At 42.1% G+C, this 13,991-nt stretch overlaps 1 protein-coding gene across 2 annotated transcripts in view; it reads right to left on the reverse strand.

Annotated features, from left to right (window-relative positions):
• aclyb (ATP citrate lyase b) overlaps positions 1-13,991 on the reverse strand; it is a 45,279-nt gene that overhangs the window by 10,264 nt on the left and 21,024 nt on the right. For both annotated transcript variants that reach the window (XM_059530649.1, XM_059530648.1), the window contains 11 exons: positions 12,811-12,952; positions 12,440-12,608; positions 11,876-11,980; positions 6,632-6,828; positions 6,063-6,144; positions 5,547-5,657; positions 5,107-5,234; positions 4,371-4,464; positions 777-931; positions 496-646; positions 37-180 (listed from right to left, as the gene is read on the reverse strand). In XM_059530649.1, the coding sequence (XP_059386632.1) occupies positions 37-180; positions 496-646; positions 777-931; positions 4,371-4,464; positions 5,107-5,234; positions 5,547-5,657; positions 6,063-6,144; positions 6,632-6,828; positions 11,876-11,980; positions 12,440-12,608; positions 12,811-12,952 (1,478 nt within the window). The remainder of the gene's footprint in view (positions 1-36; positions 181-495; positions 647-776; positions 932-4,370; positions 4,465-5,106; positions 5,235-5,546; positions 5,658-6,062; positions 6,145-6,631; positions 6,829-11,875; positions 11,981-12,439; positions 12,609-12,810; positions 12,953-13,991) is intronic.

The following is a 13,991-nucleotide window of genomic DNA, read 5'->3' on the forward strand; positions in this document are numbered from 1 at the left end:
GTTTTTATCTGTGTGTGTACGTGTGTGAGTATTTACTGATTTGACTCGATGCCCGATGCCCATAATCAGTACACCATCTTTCTTCATCTTGTTGACAAACTCCATGGGCAGCAGGCCGCTGTCGAATGCTTTACTGAACTGTTTAGCAGCTGCGTCTAGTGCACCACCGAATCTATCTCCCTGCAGAACACACACACCATTCAGTTCCTCTTTAAAAATTAGGAGAATTTACAAGCATATTTTTCAACTTTTTGTCATCATATAAAATGGTAAATATCACATATAATAACTACTATATGTACTATGTTTTCTTAATATTTATTGTAATATAACTTGTAAATCAACAACAGATACATAACATAGCCAACATAGCCAGACTCTGTTTGCTTAAATTTTCATATTTACTATGAGGCTAGTGAACTCTCGTTCTTGCTGTACCGTAGCAGAATCAGTTTAGTTTGGAAAACATCAGCCGTGTACAGTGACTGATCTTACTATTGTCAGAAGTCCAGAGGTCAGACTGGACACCAGGTCTTTACCGGCACGAGCGCACACAATGGTGTTATGAGCACCAGATACAGCCGGCCCATGATCTGCAGTCACCATCAAACACATCTCGATGAAATGACATGCGTAACGTGGTAATCTGTCAAAAACACACATGCACTCATGATTTTAAGCCAAAACCATACATAATGCAAGTTGACAAACACAGACAGTTTCTCAGTCAATTCATATGAATATTCTATATAATGAAGGAATTTTACATAACAAACCTCCTCTGAAACCACAGCAGGCCCAGTACTCCTCCTAGTCCCATTTCCTCTTTGAACACCTCTGTGATGGGCATACCAGCATAAATGAGCTCCTGGCCCCTTTCATCACAGATACTAGTCATGAATGATGCAGGTTTACGAATCAAACCCAGCTCCTACACACACACAAAAGCAGCCCAGATACATCTTGAAAACTGACCATATCCTCTTTTTTTACTATGCATTTTAGCAGCCAGCAATTTTCATTCTTTAATTTCCAGTGATTCATCCAAATGCACTGAATCATTCTGAAGCTTTGAAGAAAAAAGGCATCGATTTTTTTTTTTTCGACAAATAAGAATCCACAAATTTAGTTTTTCTTATAAAAAAGTAACATTCTATGTGCTGAGGGGATAGTATGGAGCTCATGCAGCCTGTTGAGGGTTTTTCATTTGTTTTTTGTTAAATTGGTTCATTATTAAAACATTGTGTTCTATGGATAAATTTGGTTCATTTTTGATGTGCTCAATTTTACAGGAACAGAGATGGCATAAATAGCAGAGCATGCGCACATTTAATATAGACATCAATACAGACATTATAGATGTACAGTAGATGTTGAATATGTTTAGCAATATTCATGCAGCAAAAAGGGGGGGGGGGGGTCGGAAAAAATAATTTAATGAATACCTTCTAAACAGTTTAACTGATAGTATTAATCGGTCAAAATTCTTACTTGCGGTTAACAGTTAAACGATTAATATAAACAACTCTAGTTTGGAGGTCTCTTTTGGCCCATTTTTTACGAAATAAAAATAAACTGCTCTATTGAAATGCTCAAAATGACGTGAGTTCTATTTCATTTTCTTGCAGCTGAATTTTTTGAAATCACAATAAATGTGCATACAGGAATCAAGAAGCAGAATCAAAATTTAATTAAATAATTTGATTCCTGATTTAATAGCTTTTTGGTTCCCAACCTACTAAATTATTTCCATTAAGGATATCTTAAGCGTATGTTCAAAATTTGCATTAAAGGGGTCATATGTGATCTAAAATTTTTCCTTTCCATCTGTAAAGTTACAAAGAATAAAGTCTCAGATCCAAAGAGATTTTCTTTATAAAAGTTAAGACTCATTCATGCCCTCTAAAATGCCTTGTTTAAACACGCACCCACAAGTCTGCGTCAAAATTTGCCTAACACTGCCCAAATGTTCACACTAAGAAAAGAATGCATAACTTTTATTCTGGTGGTGCCATGTTGTGGAGACACCGTGTTTCGTTGTGAAAGCAAAATTACTTTGTTTGGTCTTTGTTTGGTCTTTCAAAAGAGGACACAACTTGATGTGGATGAGGACTGTTTCCTGAACTAGTAGCCTACAACAGCGATGTTTGTTTCTATAAAGTGGGGCAATTTCAACTTTACTGATGATTCAAACTAGGGATGCACCGAATTTTTTGGTTCGGCCGAATACGAAGCCGAATACTGAATCCTACTCGCATCCTTATTCCATTAACACAGTAAAACACATTAATGAAGTAAACAACATCCACAGCAGTGTATTTTTCATTTTGTTTTAAATGTAAAAAATAAAAAAAATTAACAGAAAAAAATTAAAAGGAAAAAAAAAGTGTCCATTTTTCCAGGATGACAAGTAGGGAAAACTATTTTGACAGTTACCATAAGCCTTACCCAAGTACAAACCAAAACCTTTTAATAAAAGTGCAAATCAGAGCAGGACTGAAATTAATGTTATTGAACATTTACTCAATAAACATGGATAGTAGGCCGTTTAGTTTTTGTTTATAACAGTAGGCTAGGCTACGATTAGAACAGTAGCCAAATATTACGAAAAATATTATGGAAGGAAATGGAAATCACTGCTGGTTTGTCTTCCACCACTGAAGAGGATCCTCTCTAAGAGAAATCAAAGGCTCACCGAAAGAAAACGCTTATTTTCACGTCAGCACCTGATGTGACTGGCTCTGTATCGCTACAGAGCGGTTCACATGTAAACACCTTCACGTTATCAATGGCCGCGTGACGTCGACCAGCGTAGCACAAGCCTAGGGTTTGGTTCAGTGGAAAAACATCTAAGGTTCGGCCGAAACCGAACCCCGTCAAAAAGCCCAGTATTTGGCCGAATCCAAATCCTGAATTCGGTGCATCCCTAATTTAAATGCAAATTTTGGGCAGTGTAGAGTAACGCTCGTTTTTCATTTTACAGATCACAAATGCAGACATGGTATTATGTTAACGCAGTGCGACACGCAAAGCATAAAAAGACTGTATAAGTCATTATAATCAGTAATTATGTCCCCACTGGATGCAACAAATGCCTTGTTTATAATGGGTTTTATTGGGTTTGTCTCGCCACGCCGGGAGACGGCATCAAAGTACGTTAATGGGCCTAACATTTCCGCACACGCTTGAGATAGCTGGCCAATCAGCATACACCTCACTTATCAGAACAATGACCTTTGTAAAAATGTACACGTTTCATTATGTGGAAAACAATGTGTTTTTTTAACCTTAAACCACATAAACACATTGCATTACACCAGCGGTTCTCAATTCCAGTCCTAACGCCCCACTGCTCTGAACATATTGTGTGACTCTCCTGGTTTAACACACCTGATTCAGATAATCAACTCGTTAAAAGTGAGCTCCGTGCATGAATTGTGTTCCCATTGACATGGTCTCTACACAGTGTTTACTGCTCCCTACTCCCTGAGCAAGGGAAATCTGATGAAGTTTACTTCACTTCAGAACATTCATTCACGGATTTGCGTTGCACAACGTCCGTCTGCACACACCGACAAGTGTGACATCATATACCTCTGTAAATCAATACAATTTAAATTCACGTCTAGCACACTTCAATGCACTTTGAATGGAACATATACGTTCATTTCGAACTGGAATCATAACACGGAATATCTTGTGATGTACAATTCGCAGGGCACTTATGTTCGAATAGAACAAACGTCTGAAGCAATAAGAGAAACATACTAAATGTGCAGAACAGGGAGGCGCGAAGACTAGAACTGAGAACTGCTGCATTACACCAAATACACAAAATAATGTTCTTTTTAACAACATCATATGACCCCTTTAAAATATTTAGAAGAAAACCCAGACACAGTCAGACATTTTTATATTTTTTAAATATTCGGTTGGAAATTGTAAGGAATTCAATTGTTCAATTAACAGTTATTAAAGAATTTTACAGCAAGTTTAAAACCCAGTCATTTATTTTAGCATGGCATTGTAGATTCTGTTGCAATTAAGCAGCAACTGAACAGTGATGCAGGAAACACTGTCAGAGTATTTTAGTACAGTATTCTGTCCACATCTGTGAATTGTTCACAAAATCAAACAATGAAAATCGTTCAGTTTTTTATGTGACATGGAACGGATTCTAAATAAGATTCCATTCACAAAGTTACAGGATGTACTGCAGCACATCATACACATCACAATACCAAAAACAGAAGAATCAGGTTTTAACACTAGTGAGAATTTATATCAAATCACTGATTACAGAATATTGTAATGTTTCTGAAAAAATGCAATCCTCTTTCACACTGTAAAGGAATGGGGACAGGACTTACTCTTGCCCAGGAGTAATCCATTGGGACTGTAGGAGGAGGAACTTCCTGTGCTGGAACAATGACTCCTTTCGTGACAAGGTCATCATACACAAACCTTCACAAAAAAGCAGAAAATAAACTAATAATGCTTCCACTGTTTTGTTCAACTCAATTCAGACTACAAACTACCTTTCACAACACAGGTAAATGAGTTCTTATGCTGAGGTGAAGGGGTGGTTGATTGCCATTTCACTTTTTTAATGTTAGTTAGTGTGTAGTGTTGCTGTTTGAGCCTAAACAATATCTGCAAAGTTACGACGGTGAAAGTTCAATGCAATGTCTTTTAAAATTCTGGCAGTTTAATGCTTCAAAAACGGCTTGTTGGAACTACAACGAGTTACTTAATTTATGTTATGTAAATAAACCCCAACCCCAGAAACATGCAACAAAGGGGGTGAGGCCATGTTGCGCTGTTTTTACAGAGAAGAGAAAGAGTTGTAACCAAGAAAGCATCGTAATGTTCAAAGGAGAAGCGACAGAGCGGTGTAGAAAAAAGGTAAATTGTGTGATTTTTTTTTTTATATATATTTTTTTTTTTTTCAACAAGGCATTAACACGTTAGACTGCACCCCATAAACGCAAAAAAAATTACAAAAAATTAAATAAAATAAAACCGGTCACCCACACCTTTAAATTGTAGTGTTTAGGTTATATTCTACTTCCTCTAGACAAAATACTTCTGATTTCTGTTACTTACTTGATGACATCACCTAATTCATCAAAGCTATTGGGCACAAATGCACCTGCTTCCCGCAGTGCTTGATTTTTGGCCACAGCTGTCTCTGACGCTTGATTGGCACATGCTCCTGCATGACCAAACTGCACCTAAAACATTTAAATTAACACAATACAATGTTACTGCTGTCACTAGCTAGGTTATCACATACGGAACAGTTCTAGATAAAAATATTTCTCATAACATTCAATGGCCCTGTCCCAAATGCAGCACTTCATGTGGACTTGTGCCTTTGTTGGCACATATCCACCAAGTCCACAAAAACATAGTGTGTCTTACTCCATTTTATGCTCTTGATCCCTGCCTATGCATTACAAGTGTTGACTCGAAAGACTGAGAGTGCCAGTTTGAACAGGGCCAATATGCATTAAGTATTTCAAAAGCCATGTAAAAGGATGTACCTCAGATGAGAACATGGTGGCACATGTTCCAATACACCAGCACACGACTGGTTTAGTGATTCTGCCATCTGCAATGCCCTGACAGATGTTATACTCATCTGTGCCACCAATCTAAAAGACAGCACACATATTATAATTAGAATTACAGTGGCTTACCAAATTACTCAACTCTTATATTACTATTATATAATTATGGTAAAAAATATTAAGTCAAAGAATTGACCACCAGTAGATTATACATGAACACGTTAACAAATCGGTCCATTTTTAGAGAGATTAATTTAAAAGATAAATAAAAGATCATTCTTTTTAAATGATATTATATAGAAAATATGCAAAAGGTCACAACAACTTGCTTAATTTTGATTTGCTTTTGATCATTTTGCTGATGAATATGAATTCTTAGAATTGGGTTCACCTTGATGAGTTTTAGCATTTATTGATACAAATACATGTAAATATCAGTCTTACGTGAAAATATCTCGAGAAGGACCTCACAAAGCTTTCTCATCTCACCTCTCCCAGCACTACAATCATCTTGACTCCTGGAGTGTCCTGATATCTCAGAACATGCTCCATGAACGTAGAGCCAGGAAATCTGTGGACGAGATTGGCACATTAGCCAGTTTAGATGTTGATTGGTTTATTAGCGTAATTAACTAGTAATTAGCATTTTCTGAATCCTTCTCTATTTGACCTTTTAATAGCAGTATGCTTTAATAGCATGTTTTTTTCAAATAAAATAAAACAATACACACATAAGATGAAGTCAGCAGATGAACAACTATCCATTGATTTTCTGAGATTGTTGGCTGATTTCAGTAATGAAATGAACAAAACTCCATTAACTTGCAACTCTGGATACCTAGTATTCAAAATGCATGTGCTCTGAACACTTTTTTTTTTAAATCACAGTTGAACAGTTTGTATGTGTCTTACAGCTCAGTGTGATTTAAAAACAGTAGGCTTTTCATTCAGCTTTAAAAAATGGTGGATTGCAACAAGGCTTCTCATCGCAGCAAACTGATTGGCTATTTGGGTTGTCAGTCACTGATCATGTTCACAAGATATGTTCTGTTTGTCACCTGTCTCCTCCAATAGCAACTCCCTCAAAAACTCCATCTGTAGTGTGCGATATGATGTTGTTGAGTTCATTGGACATCCCTCCTGAGCGGGACACATATGCCACACTGCCCGGTCTATACAGCTTTGATGCCAGGATGTTGTCAAGCATCCCACCTGTGTTCCCGATCTTAAAGCAGCCTGGCTTTATACCGCCAACCTACAACACATTAAGTGTACTTTAGTAAATCTAATTTATAAAACAAAAATTGACAAGCCATGAAAGAGATTTTAAGACCATGAAAGATGTTACTATACTCCCATGGCTGTTTGTATGGACTTTTAAATTTGTTTATAATTCTCATTATTTTCAGTGGTTATTCTCATTAGATCCCCATTACTGCAAAAACAGGGCAAAATGACCAGTTTTCATAAATTGACTAATCCTGAGTGTTATCTGAACGGCTAGTGTTATGTTCAGACCCTGACTGGAAGTGAGTAACACAAAATTACAGACATTATTTTCTTTAATTACAGACAAATTACAGTGGGTATAGAAGATAATCACTCCCCTTTGCAATAACATTTTGTTGCTTTGCAGCCTGAAATGAAGGTGGATACAGTTTTTGTTTTATCCAGCTGTATTTACTCCAAGTTAAAGATAAAACTGTCACAGTGTCTGGGTTGTGTCCCTGGGTTTCCACTAGATGTCCCCCTTTCTCACGGTGTCTGTCACCTTATCACTTCCTGTTCCCTTATTTGGTCACCTTCCTCCTTGTTGAGTAATTGATTGTTCCCCACCTGTCTCCTGTTCCCTCATTATCCTTCTGTGTATTTATACCCGGTCTGTCTGAGTCTGTGTTACGGAGTCCTTGTTTAATGTTAATGTTAATTCATGTCCGTCGCCTTGCCTTGCCTTGTCTTCGTGTTTTGTTTATGTTTGGATTTGTTGGATATCGACCCTTGTCTGGACTGTTTATTCTTTGGATTGCCCCTTTAATAAATGACTTACCTGCAATTGGTTCTATCTCCGTGCCTCATTGGATCCCGAACGTGACAGAAGGACTCCGTCACAGTAGGAACCAGCGGTATGTCATTTTTCCGTTCCCCAGCCAAGATGGCGGAGCGGCGAACCAAGTACCTGCGGTTGACCGCCCTCCGCCAAGAGGGCAATGAAGTGGGTGCCCTGGCTCAGGTGTTCTGGTCCCTGGCCGATGGCATGGGCTACAACGATGTGGCCCTCAAGGACTATTTCAATGGCGGGCTGGATGATCCAGTGTCTCATGAGGAGATGGCGCAGTTAGAGACACTGGAATTCTGGGAATTCGTGCGCTACCTGCAGCATCGGCTTCGGTGGGATGCCCCAGCCACTTCTGTCTCTTCCGGCGGGGTGGTCGTCAGCCCAGCACCACTGCCCAGGATGGCAACCAGCCAAGCGCCACAACCCAAGATGGCCACCAGTCCAGCACCACTGCCCAGGATGGCTAACAGCCAAGCGCCACAGCACAAGAGGGCCGCTAACCCAGCGCCAATGCCCAAATTGGCCACCGTTCCAGCGCCACAGCCCAAGATGGCCGCCAGCCCAGCGCCAATGCCCAAATTGGCCACCGGTTCAGCGCCACAGCCCAAATTGGCCACCGGTCCAGCACCTCAGTGCAAGATGGCCGCCAGTCCAGCGCCACAACCCAAGATGGCCGCCAGCCCAGCACCACAGTACAAGATGGCCGCCTGTCCAGAGTCATGGCCCAAGATGGCTGCTTGTCCAGCACCGCTGCACAGGATGAGAGTCACAGCTGACCCTCTGGAGTTGAGTCAGGTTCCAGTTGACCCTCCAGAGCCGAGTCAGGTTCCAGTTGACCCTCCAGAGCCGAGTCAGGTTCCTGTTGACCCTCCAGAGCCGAGTCAGGTGCCAGTGGACTCTCCAGAGCCGAGTCAGGTGCCAGTGGACTCTCCAGAGCCGAGTCAGGTGCCAGTGGACTCTCCAGAGCCGAGTCAGGTGCCAGTGGACTCTCCAGAGCCGAGTCAGGTGCCAGTGGACTCTCCAGAGCCGAGTCAGGTGCCAGTGGACTCTCCAGAGCCGAGTCAGGTGCCAGTGGACTCTCCAGAGCCGAGTCAGGTGCCAGTGGACTCTCCAGAGCCGAGTCAGGTGCCAGTGGACTCTCCAGAGCCGAGTCAGGTGCCAGTGGACTCTCCAGAGCCGAGTCAGGTGCCAGTGGACTCTCCAGAGCCGAGTCAGGTGCCAGTGGACTCTCCAGAGCCGAGTCAGGTGCCAGTGGACTCTCCAGACTCGAGTCAGGTCCCAGTGGACTCTCCAGAGTCGAGTCAGGTCCCAGTGGACTCTTCTGAGTCAGGGCTAGTCACCGATGACCCTCCGGAGTCAGGGCTAGTCACCGATGACCCTCCGGAGTCAGGGCTAGTCACCGATGACCCTCCGGAGTCAGGGCTAGTCACCGATGACCCTCCGGAGTCAGGGCTAGTCACCGATGACCCTCCGGAGTCAGGGCTAGTCACCGATGACCCTCCGGAGTCAGGGCTAGTCACCGATGACCCTCCGGAGTCAGGGCTAGTCACCGATGACCCTCCGGAGTCAGGGCTAGTCACCGATGACCCTCCGGAGTCAGGGCTAGTCACCGAAGACCCTCCGGAGTCAGGGCTAGTCACCGAAGACCCTCCGGAGTCAGGGCTAGTCACCGAAGACCCTCCGGAGTCAGGGCTAGTCACCGCTGATCCTCCGGAGTCAGGGCTAGTCACCGCTGATCCTCCGGAGTCAGGGCTAGTCACCGCTGATCCTCCGGAGTCAGGGCTAGTCACCGCTGATCTTCCAGAATCAGGGCTAGTCACCGCTGATCTTCCAGAGTCAGGGCTAGTCACCATGGACTTTCCAGAGACTAGGCTGGACACCGTTGACCTTTCAGAGTCAAGTCAAGTCACTGGTGATTTTCAAGGACTGAGTCAAGTCTCTGGTGATTTTCAAGGATTGAGTCAAGTCACCGGTGATCTTCATGAACAAGGGCAAGTCACCAATGATCTTCAGGTACAAGTGCAAGTCACCGATGGTCTTCATGAACAAAGGCCAGTCACCAATGATCTTCGAGAGCAGAGTCAGGCCAGCACCGATCTTCTGGAGTCCAGTAAGGACACCAGGGGTTTACCAGAGTTTAGTCATCCCATTGGTCCGGCCGCACGGAGGTCTGCTCCACCTTGGGGGGCTCTGGTCCTGACCACATGGCTGTGGTGGTTTTCTGCCCCGCCCTGGGGGCCTTCCGCCCTGACCACACGGTTGTGGTGGTCTTCCGCTCCGCCCTGGAGGACTCTGGCTTCGACCACAAGGACGTGGTGGTCTTTTGCTCCGCCCTGGGGGGTTCTCGCCCTGACTACACTGTTGTGGTTGTCTTCTGCCCCACCCTGGAGGACTCTGGCCTCGACCACAAGGACGTGGTGGTCTTCTGCTCTGCCCTGGGGGGCTTCATGTTGTTTTTTGTTCTTGTGTTCACTCCTGTCCCTGTTCCTCTCTGTCAGTCTGGCCCTCCGTCCCTCCCCCTGAACCTCCTCCGGTCCTCCTCCCTCCTGGTCTCCCTGTTTGGTGTTCACACTTCCGGTGTCTGTTCCCCATGTTTTTCTTTTCTGGCCCTCCGTCCCTCCCCCTGAGCCTCCACCTGTCCGCCTCCCTCCTGGTCTCTGTTTTGTGTCTGTCGTGGAGCGTCTGGGAGCCGCTCCGTAGAGGGGGGGTACTGTCACAGTGTCTGGGTTGTGTCCCTGGGTTTCCACTAGATGTCCCCCTTTCTCACGGTGTCTGTCACCTTATCACTTCCTGTTCCCTTATTTGGTCACCTTCCTCCTTGTTGAGTAATTGATTGTTCCCCACCTGTCTCCTGTTCCCTCATTATCCTTCTGTGTATTTATACCCGGTCTGTCTGAGTCTGTGTTACGGAGTCCTTGTTTAATGTTAATGTTAATTCATGTCCGTCGCCTTGCCTTGCCTTGCCTTGTCTTCGTGTTTTGTTTATGTTTGGATTTGTTGGATATCGACCCCTGCCTGGACTGTTTATTCTTTGGATTGCCCCTTTAATAAATGACTTACCTGCAATTGGTTCTATCTCCGTGCCTCATTGGATCCCGAACGTGACAAAAACACCAACATGTCCCAAAAAAAAAATAATTTATAATAATAATCATTGAGTTGGATAAAGGATCACCCCTTGAGTCAGTATCGTGTTGAACCACCTTTTGCTTTAATCACAGCCTTTAGTCGGTTGGGATATGTTTCTACTAACTTTGCTCATCTAGACTGGGCTCTGACTAGGCCATGCAAGGACATTCAACTTTTTCTCCTTTAATCACTGTGTGGTCAGTTTTTCTATGTTTGGGTCATTGTCATGTTGGAAGGTAAACCTTCTTCCCATTGACAACTTTCTGGCAGAGAGCAGCAGATTTTCCTAAAAAAATCTGACCGTATTTTGCCCCATCCATTTTTACTTCTATCCTGACAAGTGGTTCAGAGAAACACCCCTATAACAGGATCTTACCACCTCCATGCTTTACTGTAGGAATGCTGTTATTTGGATGCTGAGCTGTATTGGATTTCTGCCATACAAATTGTTTGGTGTTGAGGCCAAATAATTCAATTTTATTCTCATCTCCTTCAGAATTTTCAAGGTGTGTTTTGGCAAAGCTTAGTCGTGACTGCATGTGGCCGTTCTTAAGGAGTGGCTTTTTTCTTGCAACCCTCGCATTCAAGCCACATTTGTATCGAATATGACATATTGTTATCACGTCCACAATGACCACTCTATCATAAAATCCTCTTTGAGCAGTTTCCTCCTGGCTCTTTCATCCAGTTTGGAGAGATGTCCTGATCCAGGGAGGGTCTGTATTGTCTGTATTAATAATAGACTTGACTATGCTTGTAGGCATTGATAAAGCCTTTGAATTTATTTGGTATCCACTTCCTAACTTGTGCCTGTCCACAACTTTATCCCAGGGATCCAATTGTTGATTGTTTGCTTCAGTTGCACTGAATGTTATAAGTTGCACTGAAATGTAAATAAAGCAGGATAAAAAAAAACTGTGTCCATATTCATTTCAGGCTGCAACAAAATGTGTTTTAAAGGGGGATGATTCTTTTCTATACCCACTGTATAAGCTCTGATTTTGGAAGGAAATATTAACATGAACATGTTTTTCCATGCTTCCTGAGATTTATACTAATGTTGATATTCAACTATATAAACACATAACATATAGTTATAAAATACTTAAACACTCACAGTTGCAGGTCCAATGATAGTGACACCCTTTTCATTGGCTGTTTTGATGAGTTTGCAGGTCAGAGCTTCAGGAATGCCTTCAGCTATGATAGCTATAGTGTGTATCTGATAAAACAAGAAGGCCATGGTTATACCCACAGTTGAATCTACAGGTACGGAATACCAACGTGTTATACGACCAGTGGTGCCCACTAGCCTGAAATGGGAAAGGAATACATTAGACACCATATTGTCAGAAACATAGGTTGAGTTGTTGTTTTTGCATTTGAAACATGATGCTACTCCAAAGCAACTTCATATAATGAAATTGACATCTCTCACGCAAAGCGCACGCAGATATATTAACATGCACACAAAATATCAGTTATAGCATTGCAAATACAAACATAACAAGCGTTGGTCTCTGTTTTTATGTGCAATGTGGCAATAAACTGATGTGATTCTGTACAGGCTTCAGAGATTATCATAGCTGGATGCCATCATTTAATAAAAAAAAAACAACAACCTTAATTAGGTTTATTTAGCTGCTAATAGAAATGCTGAGCTGTCGATATAGGATTTTACCTGAGGATACTGCATTGTCTCCATGGTGCTGTCGAAAGCTGAGCGAAGGGAGGCAAAACTTATGAGCACATCCACATCTGGATGTTTCTTCATAGCATCAGCCATGTTCTTATAGACGGGAAGTAAGATCTCCTTATGACCCCAGTAAAACTTCTGCTTGTGGTCACCACTGACACATACAAACACACATAACATAAAAATAAAAATGGCCTCATGCCCTCAAACCCCAATCACTTTTTACAATCTTATGTGCCACATAATAAGTAGAATAAACCAATTATTAGACACCGCGCAAGTTACATTAAATCCAATGGTAGAAATTCAGCATTAAGTTCTTATAGACACTCTACATTCTTTTTAAATGTACTGACATGAAGGGGTAGATCATTGCAACAACAGAGGGCTCTTCACGTGAACACACGTAGTCAAAGTCCATCATGCCCTGAACTGCCCGTGTCTGCATGCCCCACACGATTGCCTTAGTCTGCCTGGTGAATAGAGTCGTGGCTTTAGCTAAAGGGGTAGAGAGACAAATGTTAGACTGAAATTCAGCTCAAAGTAATTTGCCTGCTTAATGCCATAAATCTAAATTATGTAAATATAAAGACCATTAAGTTCAAACATGCACAATGAGTTTTTCTTTTATTTACATTATTGCTTCATATGCCTTCAGTTTGAGTGTCTTAAAAAAAGACAAACAAACAAAAACAAAAAAACAAATGACATCAATAAGGGTGTGAAAAGACTCATGGAATAATAGAAACAAGACTCAAAGAAACATGGAAAAGGGATAAAGAAAATGAGAAATAGACATGGACATGAAAATGCGTATTTTAAACAAGGTGTTGTATGTACAGTCGTGGCCAAAAGTTTTGAGAATTAAATAAATATTAGTTTTCAAAAAGTTTGCTGCTACACTGCTTTTAGATATTTGTTTCAGTTGTTTCTGTGATGAACTGAAATATAATTACAAGCACTTTATACGTTTCAAAGGCTTTTATCGACAATTACATGACATTTATGCAAAGAGTCAGTATTTGCAGTGTTGGCCCTTCTTTTTCAGGACCTCCGCAATTCAACTGGGCATGCTCTCAATCAACTTCTGGGCAGAATCCTGACTGATAGCAACCCATTCTTTCATAATCACTTCTTGGAGTTTGTCAGAATTAGTGGGTTTTTGTTTGTCCACCCGCCTCTTGAGGATTGACCACAAGTTCTCAATGGAATTAAGATCTGGGGAGTTTCCAGGCCATTGACCCAAAATTTCAACATTAGTTATCACTTTTGCCTTATGGCACGGTGCTCCATCGTGCTGGAAAATGCATTGCATATGACACTGTGCGTGCAGATGCGCTCACACCTGCCTGCTGCCATTCCTGAGCAAGCTCTGCACTGGTGGCACTCTGATCCCGCAGCTGAATCCTCTTTAGGAGACGATCCTGGCGCTTGCTGGACTTTCTTGGATGCCCTGAAGCCTTCTTTACAAGAATTGAACCTCTTTCCTTGAAGTTCTTGATGATCCTATAAATTGTTGATTTAGGTGCAATCTTAG

This window comes from Carassius carassius, chromosome 39 (genome assembly GCF_963082965.1).
Source record: "Carassius carassius chromosome 39, fCarCar2.1, whole genome shotgun sequence".
NCBI classification, from domain to species: Eukaryota; Metazoa; Chordata; class Actinopteri; order Cypriniformes; family Cyprinidae; genus Carassius; species Carassius carassius.